At 44.4% G+C, this 22,053-nt stretch overlaps 1 protein-coding gene and 1 long non-coding RNA gene across 5 annotated transcripts in view; one reads left to right on the forward strand and one right to left on the reverse strand.

Moving 5' to 3' along the window:
• Positions 1–17,543, forward strand: part of LOC139748750 (cardioacceleratory peptide receptor-like) — a 217,746-nt gene extending 200,203 nt beyond the window's left edge. For 2 of the 4 annotated variants that reach the window (XM_071662175.1, XM_071662174.1), the window contains exons 10-11: positions 5,854–6,012; positions 16,491–17,543. In XM_071662175.1, the coding sequence (XP_071518276.1) occupies positions 5,854–6,012; positions 16,491–16,641 (310 nt within the window). In that variant the 3' untranslated portion in view covers positions 16,642–17,543. Of the gene's footprint in view, positions 1–3,141; positions 3,185–5,853; positions 6,013–11,339; positions 11,599–16,490 lie in introns of all 4 variants that reach the window. The other 2 variants (XM_071662177.1, XM_071662176.1) reach the window with 2 other exon arrangements.
• The window catches only part of LOC139748751 (uncharacterized), a 269,145-nt gene that overhangs the window by 232,371 nt on the left and 14,721 nt on the right, over positions 1–22,053 (reverse strand). The window lies entirely within an intron of this gene.

A 22,053-nucleotide genomic window follows, 5' to 3' on the forward strand; every position in this document is an offset into this window, starting at 1 on the left:
GACACTTTATATTGTTAAACTAAAAATCTTTCTTTTCAGCTTCAGTAGGTAGAAAGATAACTTGTACATAGAACTTAAGATATTCATATACATGTGAATGAATTAAACCATTTGGAATTCTTAAACCCTTTCAGCCCACATCCTGTTAACTTCCTGTACTGTGGGGACGCGTGCTAATGTATGCATGATCCTTAATGACTCCCTCATTAAATCACCTATCCTCATTCCAATCATCCTTTAAAAAAAACTACAATTAACCAACGCTTGCTTGTCATCTAAATTAGACTTTAAAAACATTCTCTCTATGTCTTCAGTCACTTAACCCAGTTTCCTATCCTGTGTGACATAAAAAGCTAGTATTGTACTTGATAAATTTTTTATTTGCTATGGATATGTATTTCCTCTGGCAGTTTGAGAAATGACCTCGAAATACGATTTAGTTTCCCTTACAAAAAAAAGGAAGTCCACCGTTTTCTACACCCTTATTGCTTTATTGTTCAAGTATTTCATAATCTTTTCCTATGATTGATATTATAAATAACCAAAAAATTCATTTATCTCTTATGTATCCGAAAGTGAAAAGTATTTCTTGAAAAACATTGAATTTATCAACATATTACCATAGATGTTTTTGTGAAGTACTTCACATTAGAAAATATTTGAGTTATCCCCAAAATGGAAATACATATTCTGACCTATATATCCCAAACACCTAGACCATTAACACATTATTGCTAGTTATATTACAATATTACCTAAATCGGTTAAAAGCCTATTTAAAAGCCTAATTCATTTATAGAATTACTTACAATATCTTGAAAAAAATCTCATTTCTGATCTAATATATCCTTCTGTTTTCAGTTCATCTGTGTGATTTTATATATATATATATATATATATATATATATATATATATATATATATATATATATATATATTTTCTTTTTGCTTTGTCGCTGTCTCCCGCGTTTGCGAGGTAGCGCAAGGAAACAGACGAAAGAAATGGCCCACCCCCCCCCCCATACACATGTATATACATACGTCCACACACGCAAATATACATACCTACACAGCTTTCCATGGTTTACCCCAGACGCTTCACATGCCCTGATTCAATCCACTGACAGCACGTCAACCCCGGTATACCACATCGATCCAATTCACTCTATTCCTTGCCCTCCTTTCACCCTCCTGCATGTTCAGGCCCCGATCACACAAAATCTTTTTCACTCCATCTTTCCACCTCCAATTTGGTCTCCCACTTCTCCTCGTTCCCTCCACCTCCGACACATATATCCTCTTGGTCAATCTTTCCTCACTCATTCTCTCCATGTGCCCAAACCATTTCAAAACACCCTCTTCTGCACTCTCAACCACGCTCTTTTTATTTCCACACATCTCTCTTACCCTTACGTTACTTACTCGATCAAACCACCTCACACCACACATTGTCCTCAGACATCTCATTTCCAGCACATCCATCCTCCTGCGCACAACTCTATCCATAGCCCACGCCTCGCAACCATACAACATTGTTGGAACCACTATTCCTTCAAACATACCCATTTTTGCTTTCCAAGATAATGTTCTCGACTTCCACACATTCTTCAAGGCTCCCAGAATTTTCGCCCCCTCCCACACCCTATGATCCACTTCCGCTTCCATGGTTCCATCTGCTGCCAGATCCACTCCCAGATATCTAAAACACTTTACTTCCTCCAGTTTTTCTCCATTCAAACTTACCTCCCAATTGACTTGACCCTCAACCCTACTGTACCTAATAACCTTGCTCTTATTCACATTTACTCTTAACTTTCATCTTTCACACTTTACCAAACTCAGTCACCAGCTTCTGCAGTTTCTCACATGAATCAGCCACCAGCGCTGTATCATCAGCGAACAACAACTGACTCACTTCCCAAGCTCTCTCATCCCCAACAGACTTCATACTTGCCCCTCTTTCCAAAACTCTTGCATTCACCTCCCTAACAACCCCATCCATAAACAGATTAAACAACCATGGAGACATCACACACCCCTGCCGCAAACCTACATTCACTGAGAACCAATCACTTTCCTCTCTTCCTACACGTACACATGCCTTACATCCTCGATAAAAACTTTTCACTGCTTCTAACAACTTGCCTCCCACACCATATATTCTTAATACCTTCCACAGAGCATCTCTATCAACTCTATCATATGCCTTCTCCAGATCCATAAATGCTACATACAAATCCATTTGCCTATATATATATATATATATATATATATAGGTACGGACATAGCGCATACGAACGCACACTTCCATTTAACATACAAACCTCCGACAGCCAGGATCGAACCCGGGACTCCCAGAGTGGCAGGCGGGAGCGCTACCGCTTGGCTATGTTCGCCCCCTGATCACAGCCTAGCGGTAGCGCTCCCGCTTGCCACGCAGGGGGTCCTGGGTTCGATCCTGGCTGTTGGAGGTTTGCAAAACATCACCGAATACAAAATTTGTATTTCTATATGTAACATATATTCCATACCTCAATAGGTTATACCTGGCTATGCAACATATATACACAGCATATATATATACACAGACATAGATGAACATACACCAGTCTTTCCCACTTTCTATGGATCACATGCCTCATTCACTTCTATCATCTGGTATACTGTGCCTATTTTCATTCACCCGTCTGCATTCACACTCACACATCATATATGTACATTCCTTCAGCCACTGGGTTTCAAAAATGCTTCGCTTCATGTTTCATTACAGCTGATTGTCCCTTTAACCTTGACTAGATACCCATTTTCTTTCGTCACCTACAATATCACAGTTACCCCTCAACATATGTTTATTATCTAAAACATCTGGATATGCAAGCTTCCGCAACCCATTTTCTTCATAGAAATAAACCCGTTTTCTTCCAAGAGGCGTCAATATCTTCAAATCAAAGTTACCCATTTAATAACCAATCCTTTTTTTCTAAATAATTTAATATCACCCACACCCCTTATGAATTTTTCCATTTTTCTTTCATCCATCACATACCACACTGCCTTCTCAACATATTCCCATTTTCTATCACCAGCCAGATATCACAGTAAACATATACCCGTTTTCTTTTTTTAAAAAAAAAAAACAAGGCAAAAATGGAGCACCACAAAAACCACCACTACGAATGCTTCAGTAAGTCTAACAAAAATTTATAGATATAGAATTTTGAAAAATTTAAAATGGTCCATTTCCAATAAAAAATTTTTTGCTTCTCTTCCATTTTTATTGGTAGTTTTACATAATTAACTGCTACTGTGATAACTCCCATTTTGACTAGGTTGGACAATTATCATTTATCATAGTCATTAGTTAAGATACGCTGCAAAACTTTTTGAGTTCATACCACACCAAATAAATTATGAAGACTTCAAATTTATCAGAATTCGAGATAGTAAAAAAATTCATGCATGTATTCAGCTTTACACACAAGTATAGAATGCATAGACTATTATATCTATATAGAAATATGGATGCATGATATATCTATATTAAACACCTTCAATCTAAATTTCCCCAGAGTCTATTTTAAGCATGTGATATATTTAAAAGCAAAAGCAAAAAAAAAATCAAAATTGCATGAAGCATGATAAAATTTTTTTTTTTTTTTCCAAAATGTACCATTATGTATTTCTAACCCTTATATCAAGACGGTACGACCCTTTGGGGCCTTTTTAACAAGACGGTACGACCCTTTGAGGCCTTTTTAACAAGACAGTACGACCCTTTGAGCCCATAGAACAAGATGGTAGGACCCTTTGTGCCCATATAACTAGACAGTACGACCCTTTGAGCCCATATAACAAGGTGGTACGACCCTTTGAGCCCATATAACAAGACGGTACGACCCTTTGAGCCCATATAACAAGACGGTACGACCCTTTGTGCCCAAATAACAAGACGGTACGACCCTTTGTGCCCAAATAGCAAGACGGTACGACCCTTTGAGCCCATATAACAAGACGGTACGACCCTTTGAGCCTATACATCAAGACGGTACGACCCTTTGTGCCCAAATAACAAGACGGTACGACCCTTTGAGCCCATATAACAAGACAGTACGACCTTTTGAGCCCATATAACAAGATGGTACGACCCTTTGAGGCCATATAACAAGACGGTACGACCCCTTGAGCCCAAATACCAAGACGATATGACCTTTTGAGCTCATATAACAAGACGGTACGACCCTTTGAGCCCAAATAACAAGACGGTACGACCCCTGCGCCCATAAACCACTGAATACGACGGTACGACCCTCAAGTATGACGACCTGGATCTCAAAAAGTCTAGGTATAAAAAAACCAGACTGAACTCAACAGGGTCGTAACGTCGCGCTCAAAGGGGGGGTCGTGCCATCGCGCTGAAAGGGGTCGTACCGTCGCGCTCATAGGGGTCGTACCAAGGGGCAGAAGGAACATAGATCCTTACACCCACAAATTTATTTTTCTGGAGAAATTTGATCTTCAGAAATCATCATTGTCTTGCCCTGGTGGAGACTAATTACAATGCTAATGACTTGTTGACAGATAAACCAGGGTAAATAGGTTATATGAAGGACAGGTCGTTGTTGTGGACGAAGACGTAGTGGAAAACCATGTTGAGAAAGTGTTCCATGTGTTGTACATTGTGTGGGGGTAGGTTGTGTGTGTGGTGGGGGGAGAGGTAGGTTGTGTGTCTGGGGGGGTAGGTGTGTGTGTGGGGGGGTAGGTGTGTGTGGGGGGGGTTGGTTGTGTGTGTGGGGGATAGGTGTGTGTGTGGGGGGGTAGGTGTGTATGGGTTGGTTGGTTGTGTGTGGGGGGGGTTGGTTGTGTGTGTGGGGGTTGGTGTGTGTGTGTGGGGGTTGGTGTGTGTGTGTGGGGGTGTAGGTTGGGTGTGGGTGGTTGGTTGTGTGTGTGAGGGGTTGGTTGGGTGTGGGAAGGTAGGTGTATGTGGGGGGGGATAGGTGTGTGTCGGGGGGGGATAGGTTGTATATGTGTGGGGGGTAGGTTGTATGTGTGGGTGGGGGTAGGTGTGTGTGTTGGGGTAGGTGTGTGTGTGGGGGGATAGGTGTGTATGTGGGGGGATAGGTTGGGTGTGGGTGGTTGGTTGTGTGTGTGAGGGGTTGGTTGTGTGTGTGGGGGGGTAGGTGTGTGTGGGGGTTGGTTGTATATGTGTGGGGAGGGTAGGTTGTATGTGTGGGGGGATAGGTTGTATGTGTGGATGGGGGTAGATTGTGTGTGTATGGGATTGCTTGTGTGGGGGATAGGTGTGTGTGTGGGAGGGGTTGGCTGTGTGTGGGTGGTAGATTGTGTGTGTGGGGTGGTTGTGTGTGTGTGTGTGTGGGTTGGTTGTATAAGTGTATGGGGGTGTAGGTTGTATGTATGTGTGGGTGGGGGTAGGTTGTATGTGTGGGAGTGGGTCCACCCGTGTGTGTATGTATGTGTGGGTAGAGGTGTATGTGAGTGTATGTACGTGGAGGGGGTAGAGGGAGGTCAGTGCAAGTGGGTGGATGTCATCGAATGTCACGCACTCCACCCTCCACCCACTGTACCTCCACCTCACCCACTGTACCTCCACCTGCACCCACTGTACCTCCACCTCCACCCACTGTACCTCCACCTCCACCCACTGTACCTCCACCTCCACCCACTGTACCTCCACCTCCACCCACTGTACCTTCACCTCCACCCACTGTACCTCCACCTCCACCCACTGTACCTTCACCCTCCACCCACTGTACCTCCACCTCCACCCACTGTACCTCCACCTGCAGCCACTGTGGGAGCCAGTGGGCCACTGACGACCCTTCTCGTCCCCCACAGAAGAATCCCAGTGATCAATTGGTGTGTGAAGAGGTTGTTGCCGTGTCTGGCTTGTGCCCAGCAACCACTAGAAGGCAGTGGGCGCTTCCACCGTTACGGCACAGAATACAGCAGTGTGTCTGATGTGTCCAGCCGACGACACACACTCACCTCCATCAGGTACGCTTCTCATACCACCTACACCTACACCTACACCACACACACTCACCTCCATCAGGTACGCTTCTCATACCACCTACACCTACACCACACCTACACCACACACACTCACCTCCATCAGGTACGATTCTCATACCACCTACACCTACACCTACACCACACACACTCACCTCCATCAGGTACGATTCTCATACCACCTACACCTACACCACACACCTACACCACACACACTCACCTCCATCAGGTACGCTTCTCATACCACCTACACCTACACCACACCCACCTACACCACACACACTCACCTCCATCAGGTACGCTTCTCATACCACCCACCTACACCTACACACCTACACCTACACCACACACACTCACCTCCATCAGGTACGCTTCTCATACCACCCACCTACACCCACCACACACCTACACCACACACCTACCTACACCACACACACCTACACCACACACCTACACCCACACACCTACACCCACACACACTCACCTTCATCAGGTACGCTTCTCATACCACCCACCTACACCCACCACACACCTACACCCACACACCTACACCACACACACTCACCTCCAACAGGTACGCTTCTCATACCACCTACACCCACCACACACCTACACCCACACCACACTCACCTCCAACAGGTACGCTTCTCATACCACCTACACCCACCACACACCTACACCCACACACACTCACCTCCATCAGGTACGCTTCTCATACCCACCCACCACACCCACCACACACCTACACCCACACACCTACACCCACACACACTCACCTCCATCAGGTACGCTTCTCATACCACCTACACCCACCACACACCTACACCACACACCTACACACACCTACACCACACACACTCACCTCCATCAGGTACGATTCTCATACCACCTACACCCACACACCTACACCCACACACCTACACCACACACACTCACCTCCATCAGGTACGCTTCTCATCCCACCTACACCCACACACCTACACCACACACACTCACCTCCATCAGGTACGCTTCTCATACCACCTACACCACACACCTACACCACACCTACACCACACACACTCACCTCCATCAGGTACGCTTCTCATCCCACCCATCTACACCCACCACACACCTACACACACCTACACCACACACACTCACCTCCATCAGGTACGCTTCTCATACCACCTACCTACACCCACCACACACCTACACCCACACACCTACACCCACACACCTACACCCACACACCTACACCACACACACCTACACCACACACACTCACCTCCATCAGGTACGCTTCTCATACCACCTACCTACACCCACCACACACCTACACACACCCACACACCTACACCACACACACTCACCTCCATCAGGTACGCTTCTCATACCACCTACCTACACCCACCACACACCTACACCCACACAACCTACACCCACACACCTACACCACACACACACCTACACCACACACACTCACCTCCATCAGGTACGCTTCTCATACCACCTACACCCACCACACACCTACACCCACACACCTACACCCACACACCTACACCACACACGCTCACCTCCATCAGGTACGATTCTCATACCACCTACACCCACCACATACCTACACCCACACATCTACACACACCTACACCACACACACTCACCTCCATTAGGTACGCTTCTCATCCCACCTACACCCACACACCTACACCACACACGCTCACCTCCATCAGGTACGCTTCTCATACCACCTACACCTACACCACACACCTACACCCACACACCTACACCACACACGCTCACTTCCATCAGGTACGCTTCTCATCCCACCCACCTACACCTACACCACACACACCTACACCACACACCTCCTAGTACTGGGCCACCAGGTATTATCATCCCATCCAACTCCATCCATCCACCTACCTACACCACACTCATCTACACCCAACTACACCACACTCACCTACATCCACCTACACCACACTCACCTACATCCACCTACACCACACTCACCTACATCCACCTACCTACCTAGTACTGGGCCACCAGGTATTATCATCCCACCCACTTACACCCACCTACACCACACACACCTACACACACATACCACCTACCTACACCACACCCACCTACCACCTACCTAGTACTGGGCCACCAGGTATTATCATCCCACCCACGTACACCACCCACGTACACCACACCCACCTACACACACATACCACCTACCTACACCACACCCACCTACCTAGTACTGGGCCACCAGGTATTATCATCCCACCCACCTACACCACACCCACCTACACCCACCTAGTACTGGCCCATCAGATATTATGATCCCACCTACACCCACCTACCACCTAGTACTACCTCTGTAGTACCAGGCACAAACACTCCTTTGTCTTACCAAGTTCATCACTTCAGACTACATGTTAAATTTTGATAACATTCACTTGTTTACAGGTGTTTTTGTGTTTGTTTGTTTGTGTGTTTGTTAATGGTGATCATTATTATTTTTGGAGGGCCAACTGTTTACTTGTTTGTAATTACCAGTTAATTGTTTGTGACATGTCATTGTTTATCATATTTGTCACAATATTTTTGAATTAATATTTTATATCAATTCCAGTTACATTTATCAATTTCAATTAATCATATTTATCATTATCAGTTAATCATTTATCAGTTTCATTCTATAACGCAGTTACTTCAGGCTAATTTATCTGCTCAACAACAACAAAGTATTTGTTTAATGATGTAGACTGGTAAACAAAATGAGAAATAAATGATTTATCTTTTAATTCCATATCTAATTTCTATGTTATATATATATATATATATATATATATATATATATATATATATATATATATATATATATTCCTATGAGTCCACGGGGAAAATGAAACACGAAAAGTTCCCAAGTGCACTTTCGTGTCATAATCACATCATCATGGGAGATACAAGAGAGAAATATAACAGTCAGTTGATATACATCGAGGAGACGAAGCTACGACGCCATTTGGTAAACATGTGATTGTCCAAAACATCTCCCCTGATGATGTGACTATTACACGAAAGTGCACTTGGGAACTTTTCGTGTTTCATTTTCCCCCGTGGACTCATAGGAATATACTTGATCACGCGCCAAATTGTGATCCTTCCCAATATATATATATATATATATATATATATATATATATATATATATATATATATATATATACCTTTGATTATTGCATTATTCTATGATATAAATAATTTAATGATAAACTACAATAATTATCTTCTTCTTCGTCTGTCTGTACACAGGAATAATGTCAGGTTTGGTCTCAATATTTATATTGTCGTATTTTGACGTAAATCATCTACGAAGACATTCATATCTAAGGTCATTTACGGCTTCCCTATTTTTACACACACACACACACACACACACACACACACACACACACACGAGTGTAAAACACACGCACACGAGGGTAAAATCCACACGCACACACACACACACACACACGAGTGTAAATCACACACACATACACACTCGTGTAAATTACACACACACACGAGTGTAAAATTTCCTTCCTATTCAATACAAACTGGTAATATATTACTCATTACCACCCCCCCACACCCCACCCCAAAGGCAAAGTAGAAGAACTATCTTGGAAAAGATTGGAATAATTGAAAGAAGTGAAAAGGGGAAATGAAGAAGTCAAACCACACCCCCACCCCGAGTACATACGTCTCTTTCTTTAACAGCTTCTCCACGTCTGTGTATAGAGAGAGAAGGGGTCGGTGGGGGGGGGGGGCGTAGAAGACCCCTGTTAAGCCATTGCTGGGCAGTTTAGAACCACCCATTAACGACGGAAGTGTTAAAAGAGAGAATGGAAGAGAGGAAGGGGATGGGGTATCGTCGTGCCCATATTCACCAGAGGCGATATAGAAATAAAACCCCGAACTATATGCAAGCAATAAAACTCACCAGCATATCCTGCAAGATATAACGAAAGATATAACGAAGTTCTTAGCGACTCCAAGCTATCTAAGTGGTCAATACCAAGGACTTAGAAGGAAAAGATCGCGTATCACCATCTGCTAGAATTCCACGAGAGAGTGAGCTCCTTATTCCAAAAAAGATATAACGAAAGATATAACGAAGTTCTTAGCGACTCCAAGCTATCTAAGTGGTCAATACCAAGGACTTAGAAGGAAAAGATCGCGTATCACCATCTGCTAGAATTCCACGAGAGAGTGAGCTCCTTATTCCAAAAAAGATATAACGAAAGATATAACGAAGTTCTTAGCGACTTCAAGCTATCTAAGTGGTCAATACCAAGGACTTAGAAGGAAAAGATCGCGTATCACCATCTGCTACAATTCCACGAGAGAGTGAGCTCCGTATTCCAAAAAAATAAAACGAGGGAAACCACAATTGGTTCACAGACAACCAGATGGCTTTTGACACCATCTCTATCACAGATGGCGAGTGAGGTAGCTTGGCAACAGAGGGGAAGGGCAAGACAGAGGTTGCTCAAGTAGATTAAAAGCCACCTCAGTGCGAGAGAATAGAAGATAGACGTCAGGAAAAGAGGGGGAAGTCACCTACTTTAAGTCTGGGCTCTGGTGTTCCCCAGGGCGTGGTGCTGAGTGGAGCCATGACGGTCTCTGATCCACCCATATGATTTGGAAGATGAAGGTGAATGGTCCATGGTCATGTTTGCTGATGATGCCGAAGCTATGTCCAAAGTCCAAAGTGCCGAGAGAGAGAGAGAGAGAGAGAGAGAGAGAGAGAGAGAGAGAGAGAGAGAGAGAGAGAGAGAGAGAGAGAGAGAGAGAGAGTGAGAGAAGAGAGAGAGAAGAGAGAATGCAAGAGATTGCAAAGAAACCTAGACAAAATGGAGAAGTAATAGCGAGGAAGATAATGTAATATACCATTGCAAAACAGGCCAAGTTATGGATGAGGAAGACATTCGAAATAGACCAGGTATTGAATACCGTATTGGAGGAAATAGACATCTTGTGAGATATCATACTCAAAAAAAGACAAAAGAAGGCGACATGAAAAGGTTTTTGAGGGATGGCAAACTTCACTTCGACATGGCCTTGGGTGCACATGTACTCAAGAGATGTTTGGAAAAAGGTACTCAAACTTCCTTTGAACCAGAGTGGAAACTTCCCACCCCCCCCCCCTCCCCATTTCCCTATATTTTAGAGATAGGTAATACATAGTCCCACACACACACACACACACACACACACACACACATATATGCACTGTGTGTGTGTGTACGTGTGTGTGTGTGTGTGTGTACATTACTTTTCTCTTACAGCACATCTTCCAGCAAGCCACTCAGCAGACCCGGAGCCAAGATTCGAACCCAGGGGAAATGCGACGAAATGATATCCCTTAGGGGATAAAGGGGGAGGGTGGTACACCACACCGCCCTAGGGCCCCCCTCCCCCCCCAAAAAAAAGGGGGGCCTTCTTTACCCTAAGGGGCACCTACCCCCCACCCCCAACCCCCCATTAGGGAGGGCCCGCCCTCCTATGAGGGGGGAGGGGGGAAAGGGGGCCCACCGCACAAGGGGAGTGAGTATACTAAGCCCTCATAAGGGCTTAAGGGCTCTCTCTCTCTCCTCCCCTTCCCATTAAGGGACATTGTTCAGGGAAGAATGGGAGAAATTAACAACACTAAATAAAAAACGGGTTGTGATTTTTGCTAACCTGCTTCTCAACCTATTAACTAGTGTTGTGAACTGGGCACTTCAGCTGTGGCCCTGTGCGTGTGTGTGTGTGTGTGGGTGTGTGTGTGTGTGTGTGTGTCTGTGTGTGTGTGTGTGTGTGTTGTGTGTGGGTATGTGGGTATGTGTGTACGTGTGTGTGTGTGTGTGTGTGTGTGTGTGTGTGTGTGTGTGTGTGTGTGTGTCTGTGTGTGTGTGTGTGTGTGTTGTGTGTGGGTATGTGGGTATGTGTGTACGTGTGTGTGTGTGTGTGTGTGTGTGTGTGTGTGTGTGTGTGTGTCTGAGTGTATGTATGTGTATGTGTGTTGTGTGTGCGTATGTGTGTGTTGTGTGTGGATATGTGGGTATGTGTGTACGTGTGTGTGTGTGTGTGTGTGTGTGTGTGTGTGTGTGTGTCTGAGTGTATGTATGTGTATGTGTGTTGTGTGTGCGTATGTGTGTGTTGTGTGTGGGTATGTGGGTATGTGTGTACGTGTGTGTGTGTGTGTGTGTGTGTGTGTGTGTGTGTGTGTCTGAGTGTATGTATGTGTATGTGTGTTGTGTGTGCGTATGTGTGTGTTGTGTGTGGGTATGTGGGTATGTGTGTACGTGTGTGTGTGTGTGTGTGTGTGTGTGTGTGTGTGTGTGTGTGTGTGTGTGTGTGTGTGTGTGTCTGAGTGTATGTATGTGTATGTGTGTTGTGTGTGCGTATGTGTGTGTTGTGTGTGGGTATGTGTGTACGTGTGTGTGTGTGTGTGTGTGTGTGTGTGTGTGTGTGTGTGTGTGTGTGTGTGTGTCTGAGTGTATGTATGTGTATGTGTGTTGTGTGTGCGTATGTGTGTGTTGTGTGTGGGTATGTGGGTAAGTGTGTACGTGTGTGTGTGTGTGTGTGTGTGTGTGTGTGTGTGTGTGTGTGTGTGTGTGTGTGTGTGTGTGTGTGTGTGCGTATGTGTATGTGTGTGTGTGTATGCATGTATGTGTGTGCATGTATAATATGTATGTATGTATGTGTGTATATATGTGTGTGTGTGTGTGTGTGTGTGTGTGTGTGTGTGTATATGTATGTATATATGTATGTGAGTGTGTGTGTATGTAAAGACAGTACATATATACAAGGTTTAAGACTCGGGGCAACATAAGTGTAAACTCACCCTATCCCTTAACACACATTAATCACGAACAGCAATTGATCACCTGCTATTGATCAATACATGATCAATATATCCAGATAACAACATTATCATAAGTGGAATTGCTTTCTCCAAGCCCATTACGTTCACCTTGTAACTGGTAGTTCCATTGAAATGATTATATTAATCACTTAAGAGTTCTTTTATAACTGATTATATTAATCACTTACGAGTTATATTATAACTGATTATATTAATCACTTAAGAGTTCTTTTATAACTGATTATATTAATCACTTACGAGTTCCATTATAACTGATTATATTAATCACTTAAGAGTTATATTATAACTGATTATATTAATCACTTAAGAGTTCTTTTATAACTGATTATATTAATCACTTAAGAGTTCTTTTATAACTGATTATATTAATCACTTACGAGTTCCATTATAACTGATTATATTAATCACTTAAGAGTTATATTATAACTGATTATATTAATCACTTAAGAGTTATATTATAACTGATTATATTAATCACTTAAGAGTTATATTATAACTGATTATATTAATCACTTAAGAGTTCTTTTATAACTGATTATATTAATCACTTACGAGTTCCATTATAACTGATTATATTAATCACTTACGAGTTCCATTATAACTGATTATATTAATCACTTAAGAGTTCCATTATAACTGATTATATTAATCACTTAAAAGTTCCATTATAAACGATTATATTGATCACTTACAAGTTATATTATATTTGTTGTTATATTGATCACACAAAATCCATCATAAGTGATTATATTGATCACTTCTAAGTTCCATTATAAGGGATTATATTAAACACATACAAATTCCATTGTGTGATCATATTAATCACCTCAAAGTTCCAATTCAGGTGATTACATTAATCACTTATAAGTTCCACTGTAATTGATTACATCAATCACCGATAAGTTCCATTATAAGTGATCATATTAATCACTTACAATCCCCCTCATATTTGCTACCACTTGATCCGTTATCTCTGGAATATTGATCATAGTGAATTCGTCTCATTAATCACTCCATTAATCATTCTAATGATCATGTTCAATGAGGGACTGTTAACCTAACAAGGGACGATTTCCTAATCAGCTTCGAGGAAAGATTGTCTAACAGAATATATATATATATATATATATATATATATATATATATATATATATATATATATATATATATATATATATATATATATATATATATATTTCTAATGACCTAACCTGCTATAATTAAGTGCTTATTGCCACCTATGTAGTTAACTAACTTCTATATCGCTATATATATATATATATATATATATATATATATATATATATATATATATATATATATATATATAATTCTTCGTCTGTTCGTGGCGCTACCTCGCAAACGCGGGAAGTGGCGAAGACCTAACACAGCATCTCTAACTTGTATATTTTCTAATCGGGTCAAAATTTCATATTTTGGTCAGTTTTTTTGGGAAATAATTTTTTGTTAAATTTTTGTTGTGATTGTAATTAAATTCATTGATATTTTTTTTAATATATTTTGTTATATTTGGATACAATATTTAAGGTCTGACTAAAAGCCTATTATATACACAAGATATATTCTACCTTCCATTGTATGTGTATACTGTATACCCCCCTGGTTTACACTTCCCTTGGTTTACAGCCCATGGTTTACCTCTCCCATGGTTTACCTCTCCCATGGTTTACAGCCCATGGTTTACCTCTCCCATGGTTTACCTCTCCCCTTGGTTTACAGCCCATGGTTTACCTCTCCATTGGTTTACTTCTCCCCTTGGTTTACACCCTTTGGTTTACCCATCCATTGGTTTACTTCTCCCCTTGGTTTACAGCCCATGGTTTACCCCTCCATTGGTTTATCTTTCCCATTGGTCTACAGCCCATGGTTTACCCCTTTATTGGTTTACCTCTTCCTTCAGTTTACTTCTCCCTCTGGTTTACCTCTCTAATGGGTTTTCACCACATGGTTTACCCCTCCATTAGTTTACCTCGCTCCTGCTATACCCCCATGGTTCACCCCCATGGTTTGCCCCTCCCCATGATTTACCCCATCACCATGGTTTATCCCTCCCTGGTTTATCACCCACAGGGTTTACCCCCTCCCCATGGTTTACAACCCCCTCCCCTTGGTTTACCCCCTGCAATGTGTCCCCATGATGGCGAGGGGGTAAAATGTCACGTCTTTTCCGGTCTTGTGTCTGTCTTACCCCCCACACATACCCCCTGTCTGTCTTACCCCCCCCACACACACCCTGCCGTGTTTCCCCTGCCTGTGTCTCTCACCCTGCCGTGTTCCCCCATGTGTCTCACCCTGCCGTGTCCCCCCATGTGTCTCACCCTGCCGTGTTCCCCCATGTGTCTCACCCTGCCGTGTTCCCCCCATGTGTCTCACCCTGCCATGTTCCCCCATGTGTCTCACCCTGCCGTGTTCCCCCATGTGTCTCACCCTGCCGTGTTCCCCCATGTGTCTCACCCTGCCGTGTTCCCCCCATGTCTCTCACCCTGCCGTGTCCCCCCATGTGTCTCACCCTGCCGTGTTCCCCCATGTGTCTCACCCTGCCGTGTTCCCCCATGTGTCTCACCCTGCCGTGTTCCCCCATGTGTCTCACCCTGCCGTGTTCCCCCCATGTGTCTCACCCTGCCGTGTTCCCCCCATGTGTCTCACCCTGCCGTGTTTCCCCCATGTGTCTCACCCTGCCGTGTTCCCCCCATGTGTGTCTCACCCTGCCATGTTCCCCCCATATGTCTCACCCTGCCATGTTCCCCCATGTGCCTCACCCTGCCTGTGTCTCACCCTGCCGTGTTCCCCCCATGTGTCTCACCCTGCCGTGTTCCCCATGTGTCTCACCCTGCCGTGTTTCCCCCATGTGTCTCACCCTGCCATGTTCCCCCATGTGTCTCACCCTGCCATGTTCCCCCCATGTGTCTCACCCTGCCGTGTTCCCCGATGTGTCTCACCCTGCCATGTTCCCCCCATGTGTCTCACCCTGCCGTGTTCCCCCCATGTGTCTCACCCTGCCGTGTTCCCCGATGTGTCTCACCCTGCCATGTTCCCCCCATGTGTCTCACCCTGCCGTGTTCCCCCATGTGTCTCACCCTGCCGTGTTCCCCATGTGTCTCACCCTGCCGTGTTTCCCCCATGTGTCTCACCCTGCCATGTTCCCCCATGTGTCTCACCCTGCCATGTTCCCCCCATGTGTCTCACCCTGCCATGTTCCCCCATGTGTCTCACCCTGCCATGTTCCCCCCATGTGTCTCACCCTGCCGTGTTCCCCCCATGTGTCTCACCCTGCCGTGTTTCCCCCATGTGTCTCACCCTGCCGTGTTCCCCGATGTGTCTCACCCTGCCATGTTCCCCCCATATGTCTCACCCTGCCATGTTCCCCCATGTGCCTCACCCTGCCTGTGTCTCACCCTGCCGTGTTCCCCCATGTGTCTCACCCTGCCATGTTCCCCCCATATGTCTCACCCTGCCATGTTCCCCCATGTGTCTCACCCTGCCTGTGTCTCACCCTGCCGTGTTCCCCCCCATGTGTCTCACCCTGCCGTGTTTGCCCCTGCCGCAGGTACCAGCCGGTCCGGCAGGGTGTGGAGCTGAACCAGGCCCCCTGCACGACCGCCCTGGCCAGAGTTCATCTGAACACACAACTCCTTACCTACAGCACTAAACGACCACCCCACCACCCCCCCTCCTTCCTGGCTGCCTCTGTCGTGTAGATCAACGACAACCCCTGCCTGTAGCAGGGGAGGACCCCCTCCGTCGTGTAGTTCAACGACAACCCCTGCCTGTAGCAGGGGAGGACCCCCTCCGTCGTGTAGGTCAACGACAACCCCTGCCTATAGCAGGGGAGGACCCCCTCCGTCGTGTAGTTCAACGACAACCCCTGCCTATAGCAGGGGAGGACTCTCTCCGTCGTGTAGATCAACGACAACCCCTGCCTGTAGCAGGGGAGGACCCCCTCCGTCGTGTAGATCAACGACATCCCCTGCCTGTAGCAGGGGAGGACCCCCTCCGTCGTGTAGGTCAACGACAACCCCTGCCTATAGCAGGGGAGGACTCTCTCCGTCGTGTAGATCAACGACAACCCCTGCCTGTAGCAGGGGAGGACCCCCTCCGTCGTGTAGATCAACGACATCCCTTGCCTGTAGCAGGGGAGGACCCCCACCGTCGTGTAGATCAACGACATCCCCTGCCTGTAGCAGGGGAGGACCCCCTCCGTCGTGTAGATCAACGACAACCTCTGCCTGTAGCAGGGGAGGACCCCCGTCCGTCGTGTAGATCAACGACAACCCCTGCCTGTATCAGGGGAGGACCCCGTCAGTCGTGTAGATCAACGACATCCCCTGCCTGTAGCAGGGGAGGACCCCGTCAGTCGTGTAGATCAACGACATCCCCTGCCTGTAGCAGGGGAGGACCCCCTCCGTCGTGTAGATCAAGGACATCCCCTGCCTGTAGCAGGGGAGGACCCCCTCCGTCGTGTAGATCAACGACAACCCCTGCCTGTAGCAGGGGAGGACCCCCGTCCGTCGTGTAGATCAACGACAACCCCTGCCTGTAGCAGGGGAGGACCCTCTCCGTCGTGTAGATCAACGACATCCCCTGCCTGTAGCAGGGGACCCCCCCCTCCGTCGTGTAGTTCAACGACAACCCCTGCCTGTAGCAGGGGAGGACCCCCTCTGTCGTGTAGATCAACGACAACCCCTGCCTGTAGCAGGGGCAGGGGAGGGCCCCCTCCGTCGTGTAGATCAACGACATCCCCTGCTTGTAGCAGGGGCAGGGAAGGGGAGGGGCCCTTTGTCGTGGTATTCGTACTAGTTTCCTACGACCGTGTCGACCCTATCGCACCTGCCATTGGACCCAAGACAGTGCTACGTGACCATTTCTGTTCTCTAACTAAACCCGAAGAACTTTTGAAGAACATTTTCTAGAACAGTGGGGGAAAACAATGGGTTTATTGAGGTAGGTTTATTGTACCATGTAGGTTTAAATGGTACGATGGTACGGGGTGAGGTACACGGTACATCATGACTGTACCATAGGTTTAAATGGTACGATGGTACGGGGTGAGGTACACGGTACATCATGACTGTACCATAGGTCTACATGGTACGATGCTACGGGGTGATCTGCCGGTACACGGTACATCATGACTGTACCATAGGTTTAAATGGTACGATGGTACGGGGTGAGGTACACGGTACATCATGACTGTACCATAGGTCTAAATGGTACGATGGTACGTGGTGATCTGCCGGTACACCATGATTGTAGCATAGGTATGCACGGTACGATGGTACGCGGTGGTACGTAGAAAGCTGCCGGTACGCGGTACATTATTGAATGTCCTATGAGTCCAAACGGTACGATGGTGAACACTCTAATATGGTACGTAGAAACCTGACGGTGCGCGGTACACTTTACTGTACCATAGATACATTGATTGTACCATAGGTATAGAACGGTACAATGGCAGAACTGTGGTACACGGAAAGCTACCGGTACGCGGTACAGAACGGTACAATGGCAGAAGTGTGGTACACGGAAAGCTACCGGTACACGGTACGGTACAGTATAATCAAACGGTACGATATGATATCTAAAACTATGGTACATAGTAATATTATGGTACATAGAAACCTAGTGGTACGCCATATACTGAATACCGTACCGTAAAACTAGACGGTACGACGGAACAATATAAGTGTGGACTTCAATGCCCAAAAGTGTTTAAGTGTCCCTTAAATTAAGTACGTCCTCATAAGTGTATTTAAGTGATAAGTGAGCTGGACAGAAGAAAAAGTGGGGTTGGAGATGTTCTCTCAGTGTTCTATAGACCTAAGAAGAACATGTTCTTCAATATACCCTTCGCCCTTCTATGCCAGAGAGACTGTTCATCAAAGACTACATTTTCTATGTCAAATCTCTATCTATATCTATCTACATTACTTAGAAATAGACTGGAGAAAAACACTGTGATATGTATTTCACGTGCTAACATGATTTTACCTTCAGGTATATATATATATATATATATATATATATATATATATATATATATATATATATATATATATATATATATATATATATATATATGCATATTATATATATATATATATATATATATATATATATATATATATATATATATATATATATATATATATATATATATATTGGAAAGGATCACAATTTTGCGCGTGATCAAGATATTCCTATGAGTCCACGGGGAAAATGGCACACGAAAAGTTCCCAAGTGCACTTTCGTGTCATAATCACATCATCAGGGGAGACACAAGTGAGAAACATAACAGTCAGTTGATATACAACGAAGAGACGTAGCTAGGACGCCATGTGATTTTTTACCAAATGGCGTCCTAGCTTCGTCTCTTCGTTGTATATCAAGTGACTTATATTTCTCTCTTGTATCTCCCATGATGATGTGATTATTACACGAAAGTGCACTTGGGAACTTTTCGTGTTTCATTTTCCCCGTGGAGATATATATATATATATATATATATATATATATATATATATATATATATATATATATATATATATACAAAATATATAGGAATATATGTGTTTGGTATAGATATGGAACCTGTTAATTATTGTACTTATCTGTGTATTGCCTGGATAATGAATAATTGGGTAATTTTTTGTATAATTAGCGTTTTTAAGTCCTTAAGCACGACGGTACGAGCACACACGACGGTACGACCCTTGGGCACACGACGGTACGATCCTTGAGCACAACGGTACGACCCTTGAGCACACGATGGTATGACCCTTGAGCACACGACGGTACGACCCTTGAGCACACGACGGTACGACCCTTGAGCACACGACAGGACGACCCTTGAGAACACGACAGGACGACCCTTGAGAACACGACAGGACGACCCTTGAGAACACGACAGGACGACCCTTGAACACACGAGACGGTACGACCCTTGAGCACACGAGACGGTACGACCCTTAAACACGAGACGGCACGACCCTTGAGCACACGACGGTACGACCCTTGAGCACACGACGGTACGATCCTTGAACACACGACGTTACGACCCTTAAACACGAGACGGTCCGACCCTTGAATACACGACGGTACGACCCTTGAGCACACGACGGTACGACCCTTGAGCATACGACGGTACGACCCTTGAGTACACGACGTTACGACCCTTGGGCACACGACGGTACGACCCTTGAGCACACGACGGTACGATCCTTGAACACACGACGGTACGATCCTTGAGCACACGACGGTACGACCCTTATGCACGGCGGTACGGCCAAACCATCAAACCCAAGGGTCGTACCGACGTGCCCAAGGGGTCGTACCATCGTATTCCAGAGTCGTACCATCGGGTACCCAAAGGGTCGTACCGTCGTGCCTACGGGGTCGTACCGTCGTGCCTACGGGGTTGTACCGTCGCGTGCCCAAAGGGTTGTACCGTCGCGTGCCCAAAGGGTCGTACCGTCGTGCCTATGGGGTCGTACCGTCGCGTGCCCAAAGGGTCGTACCGTCGTGCCTAAGGGGTCGTACCTTACGTCTTAAGGGTATCTAAGTGTGATGGCTCGTAGTGTTCATATATGTTTCCATATATCAACAGCGTATACCAAAATGTATTATATATGTCATATATGTAATATATACGTATATACATGTACTGTATAGGAGTAAGTGGCTTATTTATATGTATACGATATAGGGGTATAGTGCTGAGAATATTCCTATATATATATAGATGTCAGGGATATGAGAATATTCATATATTACTAAGGATATGCTGAGAATATTCCTATATGTCCATAGGGGAGATGGTGAGAATATTCATATATAACAGGGATATGTTGAGAATATTCATATATGACAGTCAGGGGAATGCTGAGAATATTCTTATATTTCCATGGGATATGGTGAGAATATTCATACATGAAAGTCAGGGAAATGCTGAGAATATTCCTATATTTCCATGGGATATGGTAAGAATATTCATATATGACAGTCAGTTGGAATGCTGAGAATATTCGTATATTGCTGTCATGGAGAATATTGAGAATATTCATATATTGCCGTCATAGAGAATACTGAGAATATTCCTATATTACCGTCATGGGGAATAGAGAATATTCATATATTGCCGTCATAGAGAATATTGAGAATATTCCTATATTACCGTCACGGGGAATATTGAGAATATTCCTATATTACCGTCATAGAGAATACTGAGAATATTCCTATATTACCGTCATGGAGAATATTGAGAATATTCCTATATCACCGTTGTGGGAAATATTGAGAATATTCCTATATTACCGTCATGGGGAATATTGAGAATATTCCTATATTACCGTCATAGAGAATACTGAGAATATTCCTATATTACCGTCATGGGGAATATTAAGAATATTCCTATATCACCGTTGTGGGAAATATTGAGAATATTCCTATATTACCGTCATGGAGAATATTGAGAATATTCCTATATTACCGTCATGGGGAATAGAGAATATTCATATATTGCCGTCATAGAGAATATTGAGAATATTCCTATATTACCGTCATGGGGAATATTAAGAATATTCCTATATCACCGTTGTGGGAAATATTGAGAATATTCCTATATTACCGTCATAGAGAATACTGAGAATATTCCTATATTACCGTCATGGGGAATATTGAGAATATCCCTATATTACCGTCATGGGGAATATTGAGAATATTCATATTCTGTGTACAAACTTTCTCCTCATAAATGGAACTCTCAAAATATAAAAGTATACACGCATTAGTATATAAATTATATATATTTTTATATGTAGTGTTGAATGAAGACAAGTAGATAGTCATTTGCTATATGTGGTGTATTCGGAATATTGTATACGTTATAATGTATAAACAAAACTATTTATTACACAATAAGTATATTATATGAATAGTATATTATATAAATATATATATATATATACATTTATTGTATGTTCAAATAAATGAATGGCGTTCCATTTGCTTGTTTGGTCATCTTTTCCCTATTTCTTTCACTTCTCCCAGAATTACTTGATCATCTCCCCCCCTTCCCTCCCTGGTGGGGCGGTTAGCGCTGCTGACCATGAGG

This window comes from Panulirus ornatus, chromosome 5 (genome assembly GCF_036320965.1).
Source record: "Panulirus ornatus isolate Po-2019 chromosome 5, ASM3632096v1, whole genome shotgun sequence".
Lineage (NCBI taxonomy): Eukaryota > Metazoa > Arthropoda > Malacostraca > Decapoda > Palinuridae > Panulirus > Panulirus ornatus.